The sequence below is a fragment of the Populus alba genome, chromosome 13 (assembly GCF_005239225.2).
Source record: "Populus alba chromosome 13, ASM523922v2, whole genome shotgun sequence".
Classification (NCBI taxonomy): domain Eukaryota; kingdom Viridiplantae; phylum Streptophyta; class Magnoliopsida; order Malpighiales; family Salicaceae; genus Populus; species Populus alba.
The window spans coordinates 5,956,407-5,969,950 of record NC_133296.1 but is presented as its reverse complement, the minus strand read 5'-3'; the positions used below and the strand labels follow the sequence as shown (position 1 = coordinate 5,969,950).

The 13,544-nt window shown below is 29.9% G+C and overlaps 1 protein-coding gene across 3 annotated transcripts; it reads right to left on the bottom strand.

Annotated features, from left to right (window-relative positions):
• Window positions 1-1,521: 1,521 nt before the first annotated feature.
• LOC118042433 (NADH--cytochrome b5 reductase 1) lies at window positions 1,522-6,486 on the bottom strand. 3 transcript variants are annotated; one of them, XR_012167729.1, is made up of 10 exons: window positions 6,003-6,470; window positions 5,127-5,268; window positions 4,845-4,935; window positions 4,652-4,729; window positions 4,075-4,155; window positions 3,851-3,940; window positions 2,824-2,889; window positions 2,046-2,132; window positions 1,698-1,936; window positions 1,522-1,644 (listed from the first exon to the last, which is right to left on the bottom strand). XR_012167729.1 is itself a non-coding variant. In XM_035050097.2 (9 exons), exons 1-9 carry the CDS (start codon window positions 6,115-6,117, stop codon window positions 1,844-1,846), a joined length of 843 nt encoding a protein of 280 aa, XP_034905988.1. In that variant the 5' UTR covers window positions 6,118-6,469; the 3' UTR covers window positions 1,568-1,843. The 3 variants fall into 3 exon arrangements, 2 of the variants coding, with proteins under 2 accessions (XP_034905988.1, XP_034905987.1); XM_035050097.2 differs by having other exon boundaries at window positions 1,568-1,936; window positions 6,003-6,469; XM_035050096.2 differs by lacking the exons at window positions 1,522-1,644; window positions 1,698-1,936; window positions 2,046-2,132 and having other exon boundaries at window positions 2,197-2,889; window positions 6,003-6,486.
• Between the last annotated feature and the right edge of the window lie 7,058 nt (window positions 6,487-13,544).

Here is a 13,544-nt window from a genome sequence, read left to right as displayed (position 1 = left end):
TAAACCCAGAGTTTTCAAGAATTTTAAATTTTATTTTGAATTTTTTGATCATTTTAATTTATTATATCAAATTAATCTTAAAAAAAAATTCATATATTTCTAAGTAAAAAATATCTTACAAAATAAACTGATATCACTATTTGAAATACCTCTTTAGAATCTTATTTTTCATCTTGGTGATCTAGTAGTAGTTGGCTTATAGATAGTCATATCAAATTAGAAAGTGTTTGAAATACTGGTGAGATAATTTTTTAAAGTTTTTTTTATTTAAAAATATATTATAATAATTATTTTATAAAAAAATTATTTTTAACATCAATATATCAAAATAATTAAAAAAAAAAAAATTTAAAAAAATTTAAAATTAACAAAATAAATTATTCAACCACTTCCCAGACAGACATTAATACATTTACAGGACAACACATGGTATTGCCATCCAAGATATCTTTCACTCAAAAAATATATTAAAATAAAAAAAAATATTTTTAAAATATTTTATTTTTAAATCAATATATTAAAATAATCTAAAACATTAAAAAATAATTTTTTTAAAAATAAAATTTTGTGTAATGAACTCTTTTGAGCGGCGTTCCCAAACCACGAGTAATCAGTTGTCATCCAACTATTTAAATTGCTAATTAGTCGCAGTTGTTGACTTCCACAACAATGTGACTCCCATAATCTATGCAAGTCAACAAAACATTTTTTTTATTCTTTTTTTTTCGATGAACGGGCAAGTAAGGCACTTCCTTCTTAAAAACCCCCAAGTGCATTGTAATTTAGACGCGTCGATTATAGTTGAAGTCATTCTTACATCAATTTTTTATATCACCAAAAGATCCGGTTGTTTGGTAGTAGAACGTACAAACAAATCTCCACGCCTTGTAATTTAGACGCGTCGATTATAGTTGAAGTCATTCTTACATCAATTTTTTATATCACCAAAAGATCCGGTTGTTTGGTAGTAGAACGTACAAACAAATCTCCACGCCTTGATCTTGTTTTTACCTTTGAAACGAGTCTTTCTCTGTGTACTCTTTTTTTTTTTTTTATAACCTGAGAGCTTGCACAACTAATTCCCGAGGGACACCACAGAGGTAACAGGATTCGAACCCAGGACATTCGCAAAAACAAGCTTGCAGTTGACCATCCCCGGGCCAGCTTGCTGCACTCTCTTTTATCCTAGAGGTAGTGAGGTTCTGTGGTTTTGTAGGGGCGATGTGTGCGTGTTTATATCCCATCAACAACTTCATCTTGTTTCTACCTTGGTCTCACGGGATTGATGCCTGCTAATTGCTACCATAACTTCAAATTATGAGTAAACACAAGTTGCCAGCATGCTCTTTTAACATGTTCAGTTATTACAGCATAAAATCAAATTTATACCCTTTCTGGGTTGTGGTTCTTTCATCATGACAGTTATGTCTCATTATGCTATCGATCATTAAGGTCGCATTTACTCGGAGAAACTAGACATCTCTATGTATCTGTATTGTAAATATCAAAATTCAATCTAAATTGATCTCAAAAGTAAATTCATTTTATATCTCCATCGTCTTGTCTCGTCTATTTTTTCTATATCCGTCCCAAAACAGTAACCAAATGCAGTCTAAGTTAAGTAAAATTTGTTCAACATCCAACCTTAAAAATCTCAAATCTAGGATCGAGTGAAGTAAAATTGTTCCACAACCAACCTTAAAAATCTCAAATCTAGGATCAATTGGAGAGTGAGCAACATTGCGTACAACTCGATGAAGTTTTTTCTCAATCTAGTCTTTTTATTGAAACCAGGAGAGTGATGAATACCAATCCAAATAGAGGGTCAACAAGTTTTCAAGGATCAGAACTGGAACAGCATCTCAGGTGCATATCCAAGAGCTTCGAGGTGAGCTGCCATGGCCTTGTTCATAGGTGGTGGTCCACACCTTAGAATCTGTGGATTGCATGATGGAAAATAAGTAGCAATTGTTGTAATTTTCTTTCAACTATATTTTATCTTTCCCTGATGTCTCATGATGAATGTAAGAAAATCAAAAACATACCTTGATATCAGGTGCTGGTGCAGGGCAGTAGGTTTGAATCATTTCCTTTGATACAAAGCCAACACCACCATCCCATGTTTCGGGAGGCTAAGGAGAAAATAACATCCACCAACACAGTTTGGTTAATCAAACAGTCATCAATGACTATACCACATAAAACAGACATCTATAACCCATTATGCGTGATAAACATGCTTCAGCAAGTAGGACCTACCAGCAGAACAGTAGCCATAATGCATGCACAAGCTTGTGCAAACATGATCATGCCATCAGACAGAATATGTAATTCATCCAATACAAAATTCAATTAGATTTAATCAGTTTCTCATGGCTGTATCTCAGGAATTTGCTTGAAGCAGCTAAGCTGGACAAGGAACTCATTTTGATATTCCATTTAGGTTTTCAAGACCATTTTTATCTTAAATTATGACCAGCACAATCTTTGTGCCCCAACAAATTGTGAGCAGATTTCATCGAGGTTGGGTTGAGTGGGGTGGGGTGGGGTGGCTGTTGAAGTATAATTTTCAATATACAGCCAGGCTAGGCAAGGACTCTCTCCACTATCTATTGTATTTGGAAAGGTAGCTGAGGAGGGAAAAAAGTCATAAAAGAAACTAATGAGCAAGTTGCAATCTTCAAGGACTTCTCTACACCAAGATCTAGAGAATACGACAGTCTCAATTATGAAAAAAGGAAGACAGTAAAGCGAACATATTAAGCAAATGAAAAGGAAAAACAAGTAACAATAGAATTGTCTGGCATAAGAAAGATAACTAACCTGATTCAAAACATAGTAGACGTTAAAGTGACTAGAGTACCTCTCAGCAAGGGTGTCCAATTCCTCCTGTAAATAACAATTCAAATTATTTTGAATTGCAAAACAAAATAACACATACAGCATATTGTGGAGGCAGGCATGTTATTGTATTAACAATAATATTCAAAAGAAGGATGCAGACTAACAGATCCTCTTGAGCCAAAAAGAAAAAAAAATATCCCCAAGAAGCTTTGACAAAATTTCTACAAGAGGAGCCTATAAAAGTTTTAGTTTCAGACTACTATCCATGTCTTAGCTTAGATGGTGACATTTGATTTAGTTCCTCTTTTTTATTATTGTTAATCTTTCTAGAATTATTTTTAAAAGGAATTTTCTTTCTCCAAAGACCAACATTATCAACCAACAGTTTCCGAAAAAGTTTTGGTTCCACTGAACTACACTACAATGAAGTCTTGGCAAGTGGTAAATGAATGATGGTTTGTCAATCCCACGTGTTTCATTTAGTATAAACTAAATGAATTTATTTTTCTAACAAAACACTTTAAAGACAATAAATGATTTCTCTTTGAACATTTTTTTTCTATTTTCTTCCCCTAGAGTGGTATAAATGAGCAAATGAGCAGGTATGAAATCCTGTGAAAAAAGATGAGAAAGTCAGCTAAGCGCGCTAAAACTTTAGAACTTCCATCTACGGAGCATGCTTTTCTGTTATTGTAAATTCTCTTAATTCCAACAAATGTCAAGAGTTTGTACAGTCAGTTTGTATGCTGCTAGAACGTGCTCTGCACCCAAATGATATTTCAGCTAGTTTCCATTTTGGGGATTGATAACAATGAAGTTTGCCAGCAGACACAAAACTGCCAAGGTATTTTCACCTCATGGTTTATTATCCCACCAAATAGATGGCACTGCATGATATTCACTCGCTTAGGGCTCCATTTAGCCCAGCATAGGGCACATTGACTTGATAGTTCAACTGAATGTGAGCTACAATGGAGCATCAGAAGAAAATAGAGCTGCAACTTACCTTCAAAAGAATGTCCTCATATGTAACATTAGCATAAATGAGGTGCACCTTTGTCTTGTCATTTGGGTTTTCTAGTATGGCTCTAGCAACCTGAAGTGGACACATCAAGGTACAATGAACATGTGATCACCAAAAACTTGCAAGAGGCAACAGCCAAAGACCATTGCAAGCTAAGATAGAACGAAATCAAAACTGGAATAAAAAATATAATCTTGATAGCATACTTGGAACATAGGAGTAATGCCAGAGCCCCCAGCAAGCATCCCAAATGCTCTAACCTGGCCAGGTTGATACCTAAATCGGCCCTGTTACAATGGTATTTCAAACACCAGCAGTCCACGTCAGATCATTGTTTTTTCATCTCAGTAATACTAGATAGTTAAATCTTAAAACCAACACATTCACAAGATAAATCATAGCCTGGAAGTTATAGATGAAACAGCATATGATAAACTTACATCCACAGTTTTAATCATTCAACTAATTATGAGAAGCATATGAGGCATCGCATCTGGTGAATATGATAGGACATCATGCACACAATGCATCTCGTTTAACACATAATGAAAATAATAATGCAATCACAATACATGTATTTACTATCAAGTGGTAATAGTGAAAGTCAAGAATTAGTGTAATAAAAGAAAGAAAGAATCCCTTAGAAGCAAACACACCACCCTCCTTGTTTCCAGAACATGACATTGTTGTCGAAGAACAACACAGAATTTGGTAAGAATTATGAAAAAATGAAAAAAAAAAAAAAAAAAAAAAAAACCTGTTCATTTGGAAAAGAGCATTTACCTTGGGTCCCTTGACAGCAAGATAATCACCGACTTGCAACTCTCTGAAATGATGGGACATCCTTCCTTGTGGATACATCTAGTTACAAAATAATAAAAAGAAATACAACAGTTACAAAGAGAAAACAAGTATCAATATTTAAGTAAAATCCACTAAAATCAAGCCCGGCAAGGGACAGTTTTCTGGTATGCACCTTAATGACTAATTCGAATTGTCCAACATCAGAATCCAATGTAGTTGGGGTGTAAGGTTTGATAACCTCTTCACCTTGACCATCCTTACCCCTGTTCAGGAAAGAAGCTGATAAAAGAACTAAACAATGACAGGGGCAGGTAACAACTAAGGCAACTTTCCATCATATCAATTAATATAATTGAAGCCATTTGAATGGTTAATACTTAAAAACACTGGATTAAGAAACGATTGACACAGACAAACATAAAAAATTCACAAAAAGAGAAGGAAAGAACTGAACTTGCAACTTATATGCTGTCCAATGGGAAGGCCTAAAACAGAAGTAGGTGTAGGAAGTGCAAATGTGAACTTTGCCACATTGTGGCTCAACTGAACACGCTTGACAAGTTTAAACTGCTTGAAATTTTCTGGATCTAAGCAGCCTGTAAGCAAACAGAAAAAATAAGTTAGTTTTCATAAAACACAACAAATAAATTGATAGAAAGAATAAAGGTAAAACAAACTTCACATAAAGCTAGCTCAAATGTAAAATCTAAAGGATTGAGCGTACAAGCAAACAAAAGTACAAAAGGCTAAAAGCCAATCCACTTAGTTACTCATGCTTTAGTTAATAATGAACTTCAATCTAGGCTTGAGAGAATCTCAATTTGCTCATTAAAACCTCATTCATGGGGAGTTCACCAAGTTCTAGCTGTGGTACAACAATACTAGCTCTCCATAATCCATGATGAAGTATAAGGTTCTTTTACACAACTATAAATCATTCAAAGAGAAACCGTAGAACAAAAAAGCAAAGCCTATATCACCTTAAAATTAGTAACTCAGAGATCCAGAAATAGAAGTATGCAATTAGAGCAACCATTGCTAATAACAATCGCATCAAAGCCTCGTACATCAAGCAAACTTAAAACGACAACCCATTTATTACTATGTTAGAGTATAACATTTGCGCAGCTTGAACTGCATTCAACATCAAGAACCGTCTTTCTCAATATGGATACTGAAGATTTGGAAAACCCAGAACCACCCAGATTTCATAGAACAATCACAAACTTTGTAAAAAATCCAATCTTCCTAACAGAAACTCAATCAACATGCACAAAATATAGGATAAGAAAGCACAGAATTAAGAAGAAGAAAAAAGAAAAGCTCAGACCTTTGGGCTTTTTGGAGGAGAAGAGAAAGACAGCACCAATAACAATGGCCACAATAGCCACAGCTACAGCCCCAAGAATCTGAACATCAAGTGTGTGCAAGAATTCCAAATCCATTGGGTCAGTGATACTGATAACCTTACCCTAAAAAAATTCAGCTTTATAAGGGAGATTTCAGACAGGTGATCAAAACAAGAAAATGAATAACAGAGATGGGTGTTCTATGCAGCCTCTCTTGTCTTTGTTTTGGATCTTTACTTACTGCTGTTAATGTTTTTATTTTTTTTTGGTGAAATGCTGCTGTTATTGTTGTTAGTTGCCGCTACAAGTGACCATAAAAGAGTAGAGCAGAGAGCCAGAGTGTGAAAACGTGGTAGGTAAGACTATATGACGTTTGGTTTGGCCTAGCCTAACTCGAGACCTCTATGGGGAACTGGTTCACCAACCCACATCTTGGCAGGTGTGGTGGCTTGTCACATTTTGGGTGGTTTGTTTTGTATCTATTTTTGTGTTTGCGATGCTAATTTATTTTAATATAGGCACACCAAAGGAAAGCGATGTTGATTTATTTTAATTCAATCAGCCACTTTTTTTATGAAAAAAAAACACATTCACATAATTTTTCTTTTATAATATAGCATACTGTTTCAGGGTTATTAAGAGGTGATCGGTAATTTCTCAATTGTATATATGTAATTGACTATATATTATTAAAAAATTAATTCAATATAATAATTTAAGCTATTAAATAAAGTCTCAGGATATAATTTATATTATTCTTTAATATATTTTCTCAAGTGAAATTTTTTTGAATTTGAAACTTGTGCATGTTCATATTACCTTGCGTTTAATTTTTATTAAATAAATAGAGATGTAGAAATTTAAACTTGTAACTGCTTGATCATCAAAGTTATAATATCATGTTAAAAAATTAATTTAACTTAACAACTTAAACTATTATGTGAGATTTTATGATATAATTTATATTATTTTTTAATAATAAATATATATAATTTTTAATTTTAATTTTTAAGGTGCAAGAAATTATATTTCTTTCTCACGTTAGTTTTCTAATCTTAAGGAGGTTGTGAGAAAATAAAATTTATTGTGAATGTACCGCTATACTGTTGAAGATTTATTTAGAATATGATAATAATAATTAAAAAAAAAAAAACTCATCCCAGCTATCATCTAGCTCTATTGGGCCAATTTAGTATCGATTTTTTTTTATTTGTTCAAGTTTTTTTATTATTTTTAAATAAAAATTAGTAACTATTTTTTAGGCCGATGAAAGAGAATAATACTATTAAATGGTTTTGGATCTTCCATCAACAAATTTTGGTAGTGAGATTCAATTAGTAATTTAGTTCCTATAATAGTAAATTTTGATTTAGAAAACTCAAGGGATTTTCTTCGGGTATAATATAAAAATATTGTTGTATTTATACTTTATTTAGTATACTTAAAACCAAATAATAATTATTTTACTATTACAAGGAAAAAACCTTGTTAATAAAATTGATATTAAATAAAAAAAACCTGGGGAGCCAACAGATTTGTTTGTGCCAGCCAGCACGTGGTTTCTTGTTTCCACTCTCAACTCAACGACAAAGATGCTTATCTTCCTTGGCCATGTCAAAACCTTGTCTCGACCGATGGATGAGGAGATATTTGAGTTAATTATAACTTAAACCTCTGTAATTTAATATGTTAAATTATTCGATTCCCATGTTTTTAGCTTCCTTTTCTTCTTCTTCTTTTTTTTTTTGAAAAAATAGTAGTGAATTATTTTTTATATTATATGATTAATAATTTATTTTCACTGTTTAGGGAGTACTTTACATCCTCCTTAACGGGAATGTTTTTTTTTTTTTTTTTTTGCAGTGGTTATAGTTTAAGTTTTTTATATAAATACATAAAATTAATGTTTTTTATTTTTAAAAAAATTTTTTTTATATCAACACATTAAAATAATTTAAAATATAATAAATTAATTTATTAAAAAAACAAAATTTTAAAAAAACACAAATTGAAATATATTTCAAAACAATGCCAAAATCTCCTTCGTAACTTCCGCTGCTAATGGAGCAAGGAGTACATACACACATCTTCATTTGCTATGGACCTTTTGGCTACAGGATTTAAAATTGGAAATCCATGGTTAGGCCTGACCGGATTGTGTGTAGGATATGGGAATAGGAAAGTCAACATGTCAAGTTAATTTCTTAAAGATTGACAGATTACATGGATGGATTTTGTGTAAGAGAAAGAGACAACTCTCTATCTTTATTTGAGAAGAAAAGTGTATTCTCTCGGTTTAAAATAAAAATTAAAAATTAAAAACTCAAATAATATTTCTCTATTTAATAAATACAAATGCAAAAAACAAAAGTCCAAGTGGAGTTTTTGGTAAGTCATTTAACTACCAACACTCACAAAAAGTTGCTCAATAAGGTTTTTTCAAGAGTGGAATGATGTTTTGAATCATGTAATTAAAATAAATAATTGTTTTGTTGACACATGGAATCATCTAGAGATTATCTTATGTTCAACTTTTCAACATAAAAAATAATTTTTAATCGTTTTGATGAACTATTATGAAAAATAATTTTTTTAAAATAAAAAAAAATATATATTTTAATATATTTAAAAAGCAATAAGTACCGTATTATCAAACACCCTCTGAATATGTTATTGTACATTGAAATCAAAGCCTTCTTGTAGTGTTTTCATGCTCATACAAATATTTTAGAATATTTATGATTTTTTCATGTCTTCTATGGAAAAAACCCTCAACCTCATTATAATAACCCATCATGTGTAATTTTTTAGGTGAAACTCGATATATCTAAGAACAATAATCTATTAATTATATGAAATTTATATAGAATATCAATGACAATATGTATTAATTAATTATATGAACTAAATAAATTATTGACACTCAATTAATTAGCTATCATTGGTTTAACTCAAGCTTATTCAATCTATTAAAAACAATACCCTTAATTCATTATTAATTTTATACAAATATTCAAATTCCTCCACATTTACATAAATTTTTAACTTAACAATAAAATTGATAAAATATAAAACATACCCATTAAATAAGTTATTATTTATTTCATTACAAAATACTTAAGTCACAAAACTGGACTCAATTTAATCAAATTACAAACAAATATAATTTTCAACTCTTTGGTGGTTCATATTGTTTGTTAATGGTAAAGACTTTCCTCGTAATTAAATTATAAGTTCAACCTACAGTAGAAGGAAACTATGTCAAAAAAAGGTGGCTTTCTTTTCCTTGAAATTCTTGTCACACCAAAAAAGAAAAACATCATACAAAAAACAGAAACATATAGAGAGCATCACAACAAAATCAGGGAATAATAGAAAAGAAAAGACAATTATGATGTATGAAAGAAGAAATTCCTTGATGAAATTAAGAAGAGAAGAAAGAGTAAATAACAACACAACCTGAAAAGTTATGCAATGTCAAACCAAAAAGAAAAGAAATGAAAAAAATAATTACTTATCATTATATGAAGAATAAGACTTAGCAATTCAATTGAAAATTGCAGCAAAGTCACAAATCATCACAACAAAGCAATGAGGTAAAAATCACATGTAAAAGGAATAAAGGTTGAAAAACATAAAAAATAAAGACAAATAAAATGAAGAACAAAGAAGAGAACTGATCTTCTCATGATTAACCTAATAACCAACAATTTATTCAACAAAAAAATCTATAAGTTATAAGAAATGGACCAAAAAAACCATTTAGTCAATCTTCAACTAAAAACATAGTGTAACCAAACCAAACATCATATCAATACTAAGCATAATAACTCCCACTTTAATGATTTTTTTATTCTTTTTTTAACCTGATGTTTTTTTTTTTTTTACAAAAATACTCCTAAATTGTTTCTTGTAGTAAATTAAAAAAATATACAAATAAATCAAAACATAAATCAATTAAACAAAATATATATATATATATATATATATATATATATATATATTTCAAGAAAGCATTGGCTTTAATGTTTGGCATCCACTCACCAGGCACACACCTAGGCAACACTACATTGAAATTCATTGCTCAAGAAAAATAAAGACATTGTGGCCTTGCTTTGCCTATAATGCTTAAGTGAGCCTTTGAGTGCCTTTTTACAACACTAACATACAGCAAAACAAACAAAAGTATAAAATAAAATCAACCTCCAAGCCATAAATCTAATTGCATAAATAGATTTTGTTTTTTACAAAAGTAAAAAAAAAAAAAAAAAAATTCATTACCTTTAGGCTTCTTTTTCTCTAAATCTTAATAGATTGATCACTTTTATATTTTGAATTAGAACATTAATAAAATTCATTCATAGTAAAACTATACAAAGTTAGTGAAGTAAATATAACACAAAAGAAAAGGAAAGAAAGAAATTATGACAACATTGATCATAAAGTTAGGAAGAGGAAGCGAATGCTACTATCAATCTACTTCTTCTTCATCCAAAGTCGTGTTAACTAAATCTATAGCAAGGTTGCAAAACAAATGAGTTTGTGTTTAAAGGTGGGTTTGTTGCAATTAAATGATAATCAGTGATGATACCGGTCTGAGTTTGCCTTTGATTATGAATCTATATATTTAATACCTAAAATCAAGATTTATTTTGAAAGATGTTTTTTATGTGTTTTTTATTGTTAGTTTAAAGAGAGAACTATAGGCACATGAAATTGGATAAAAAAAAAATTCTAATATATTTTGAAATAATAATAGAGGAATGGTAGCTATTAAGAGAAGAGAAAATAGAAAAGAAGGAAAAAAAAGGTCACAATACCCAATAATTCTCCTAAATTAACATGGAAGAAACCTAAATGAAAGAAAGATAGGTGTCCGAAAACAAATCTGTTATGCAACAATAGTAACAAAAAGAATAGAAAAGACTAGGTTTCTTCCATTACTTATATAAAACCCATGTAGAATATTGATGACAATATGTATTTCATATTAATACCGACAATCATTACTTTTTCTCTATTTGGAAATAAGATTATAGTTTTTTTCATATTAATGTTGACAATCATGTTATTAAGTATTATATATGAATCTAATATGTAATTCTTTTTCTTAAATTGTGATCATGAACATCCAGTGAAAATAAAACTTATTTTTTAGTTATTTTTTATTATAATTTTCCTTTATATTTTTTCAAATTAATTATTCATTTTTTCTTTAATTGCATACAAAATATCGAGATATGATTTTTATGTTTTTATTGAAACTTATTTTTCATATCATGATAATTTTTTTATTTAAGAAAAAATGTATTTTATAAATAAAATTATATTCTTGTTAAAAAAATATATTAATAAGGAAATGAAATTTGGATTGAAAAGACATAATTTTCTATTTATTTAAGTTATCAATTTTTTTTTTCAAAAACTTATGTTAATGTCCTTTGCTTTGTATTCAAAAAAATATATGATTCTATTAAGAAAATGTTCTCTAAAAAATTTCATGTATAATAGAAAATAATTCATCTAATAAAATATATTTTTCCAAAGATTTTATATCATCTCTTTGATTGATGATATGCTTGGTTGGGAATAAACTTTAAATAAGTTTTATACCAAGAACATATCAACAAGCATGATGAATTCCGTTAAGAAATCAATCAAAAAGTTCAAGAAGAAAGCAAAGTTAAGACTTCGATTAAATGTTCATTTTAGTGCTTATGTAAATCTTTATATCCTACTTGATAGCATAATTAAAATGAACTCGCACACTTCATTTTGCATGCATTAAAGGATTCATAAATAATCTGACATAATCTAAGATAAATTGTTCTAAGAATTCATCACGGCTAATTTGTTAAAATTGGAATGTTGCATGAATCGATTGGTCATTTGGTATTACCATATGAACCGGTCGACTACTTATTCACCCACGATGAACATTTAGGAATTATGTAAGAATCGGTCAACTGATTAGCCTAACCAATCTGAACCAATTAATTGTTTTAATTGTTAGTAGGGCTGTAATAATTATAAACGACTAATTTTTCTTAAAAACATATATATAGCTTGTCTAATTAAAAAAGTAGAAAGAGATTCCAAATATACAAGCTATTCTAAGAGTAAAAACACTGCAAAATTATCAATCCTCAATCAAACTCTAATTTGTTCTATTCAACATTCATATTCTAGCACAAGAGCATTCAATCTCATTCTCACTACAATTAAACACCTTTAAATCCTATAAGTGCATTCTAGTATGTTATAAAGATATTAAAACTTTCAATTATATTATCCACTTTGTTAAGAGAGTTAATTATGATAACAAAATAACCATTATAAACCTTTGAGAGTTATATAAAAACTCTTGGTATTTGTAAGGTAATTTCACTAAATGAAAAATATTGAAAAGGTTATATGTTAAAATGATGTAAAAATCTTGGTGTGAATTTATCAAGTAATCATTGTACTCTTGAACTTGGATTAGTGAAATAATATAACACTCAAGTATGGTTAGATACTTGAGGTGTGGATATAGACTTGTCAAACCACTTTAAAAAGAGTTTACAAATTATCTCTTTTATCTCTTTACTTTAAGTACTCTATTACATAGTTAGTTATTGTGTTTACTTAAAGTAATTTGTATTATTTGTAGAATTTAGTGATACACCTAATTCATCCTCCTTTTAAGTGTTAAATTGGCTTAATCTTTGAACAAAACTCCTTTCATACATGTATCTTTTTTAATTATAAAAAAACTAAATAAAAATTGATTTCAAAAACTACATCTAGCATGGCGTAAGTAAATAAAAAGTAATTAATTTATTAGCATTTCAAATAAAAGAAATGCTAAATACCTATTTTTTAAAATCATATTTCTAGATTGTGTACTAAGCTTTTCTAGAGATTGACTCAGATAGCTAAGAATGATATGCAAAAGAACGTCATTATAGAGGATGTTTTACCTCAACTATATAATGTATCTTGTCATACCATATCTTTTTGAGCTGTGACAACCACCGTCATTATCAAAGTAATAATGCCTAATAATACGAACATATTTAAAACATATCAAAATTTTGAATACATTTTATTCATCTAATATAGTTATTGATGAAGTCCCAAACAAAATCCAAGTAGTATAGGAATAAGATTCACAAGTTGAATAATCGGTTAATCAGTTGATCGTAGCAATCTCATCCACTCGCCTTAGCCAAGGTGTTTGATAGCATATACATGGTGTTTGGTAGGCCAAGGCATATACTTGGTGCTTGGTAGGTCAATGTGACTTGTAACTAGTACCTGCAAAAAATCTCTTTTGATAAAGATAGGAGATCTCTAATAGTCACTTCCTTGGATATGTCTAAGAGAGGATGCAGTCATTTCCTTGAGCGTGCTAAAAGAAGATGTAGTCATTCTTTTAGGCATGCTAAGGGAGGATTGTTGCGATGTCGCGGTCGCACAAATTAATTACCCTAGCTTAAAACACACAACACAAGATAGTATAGAGCAAGCAAGGGGTCGAT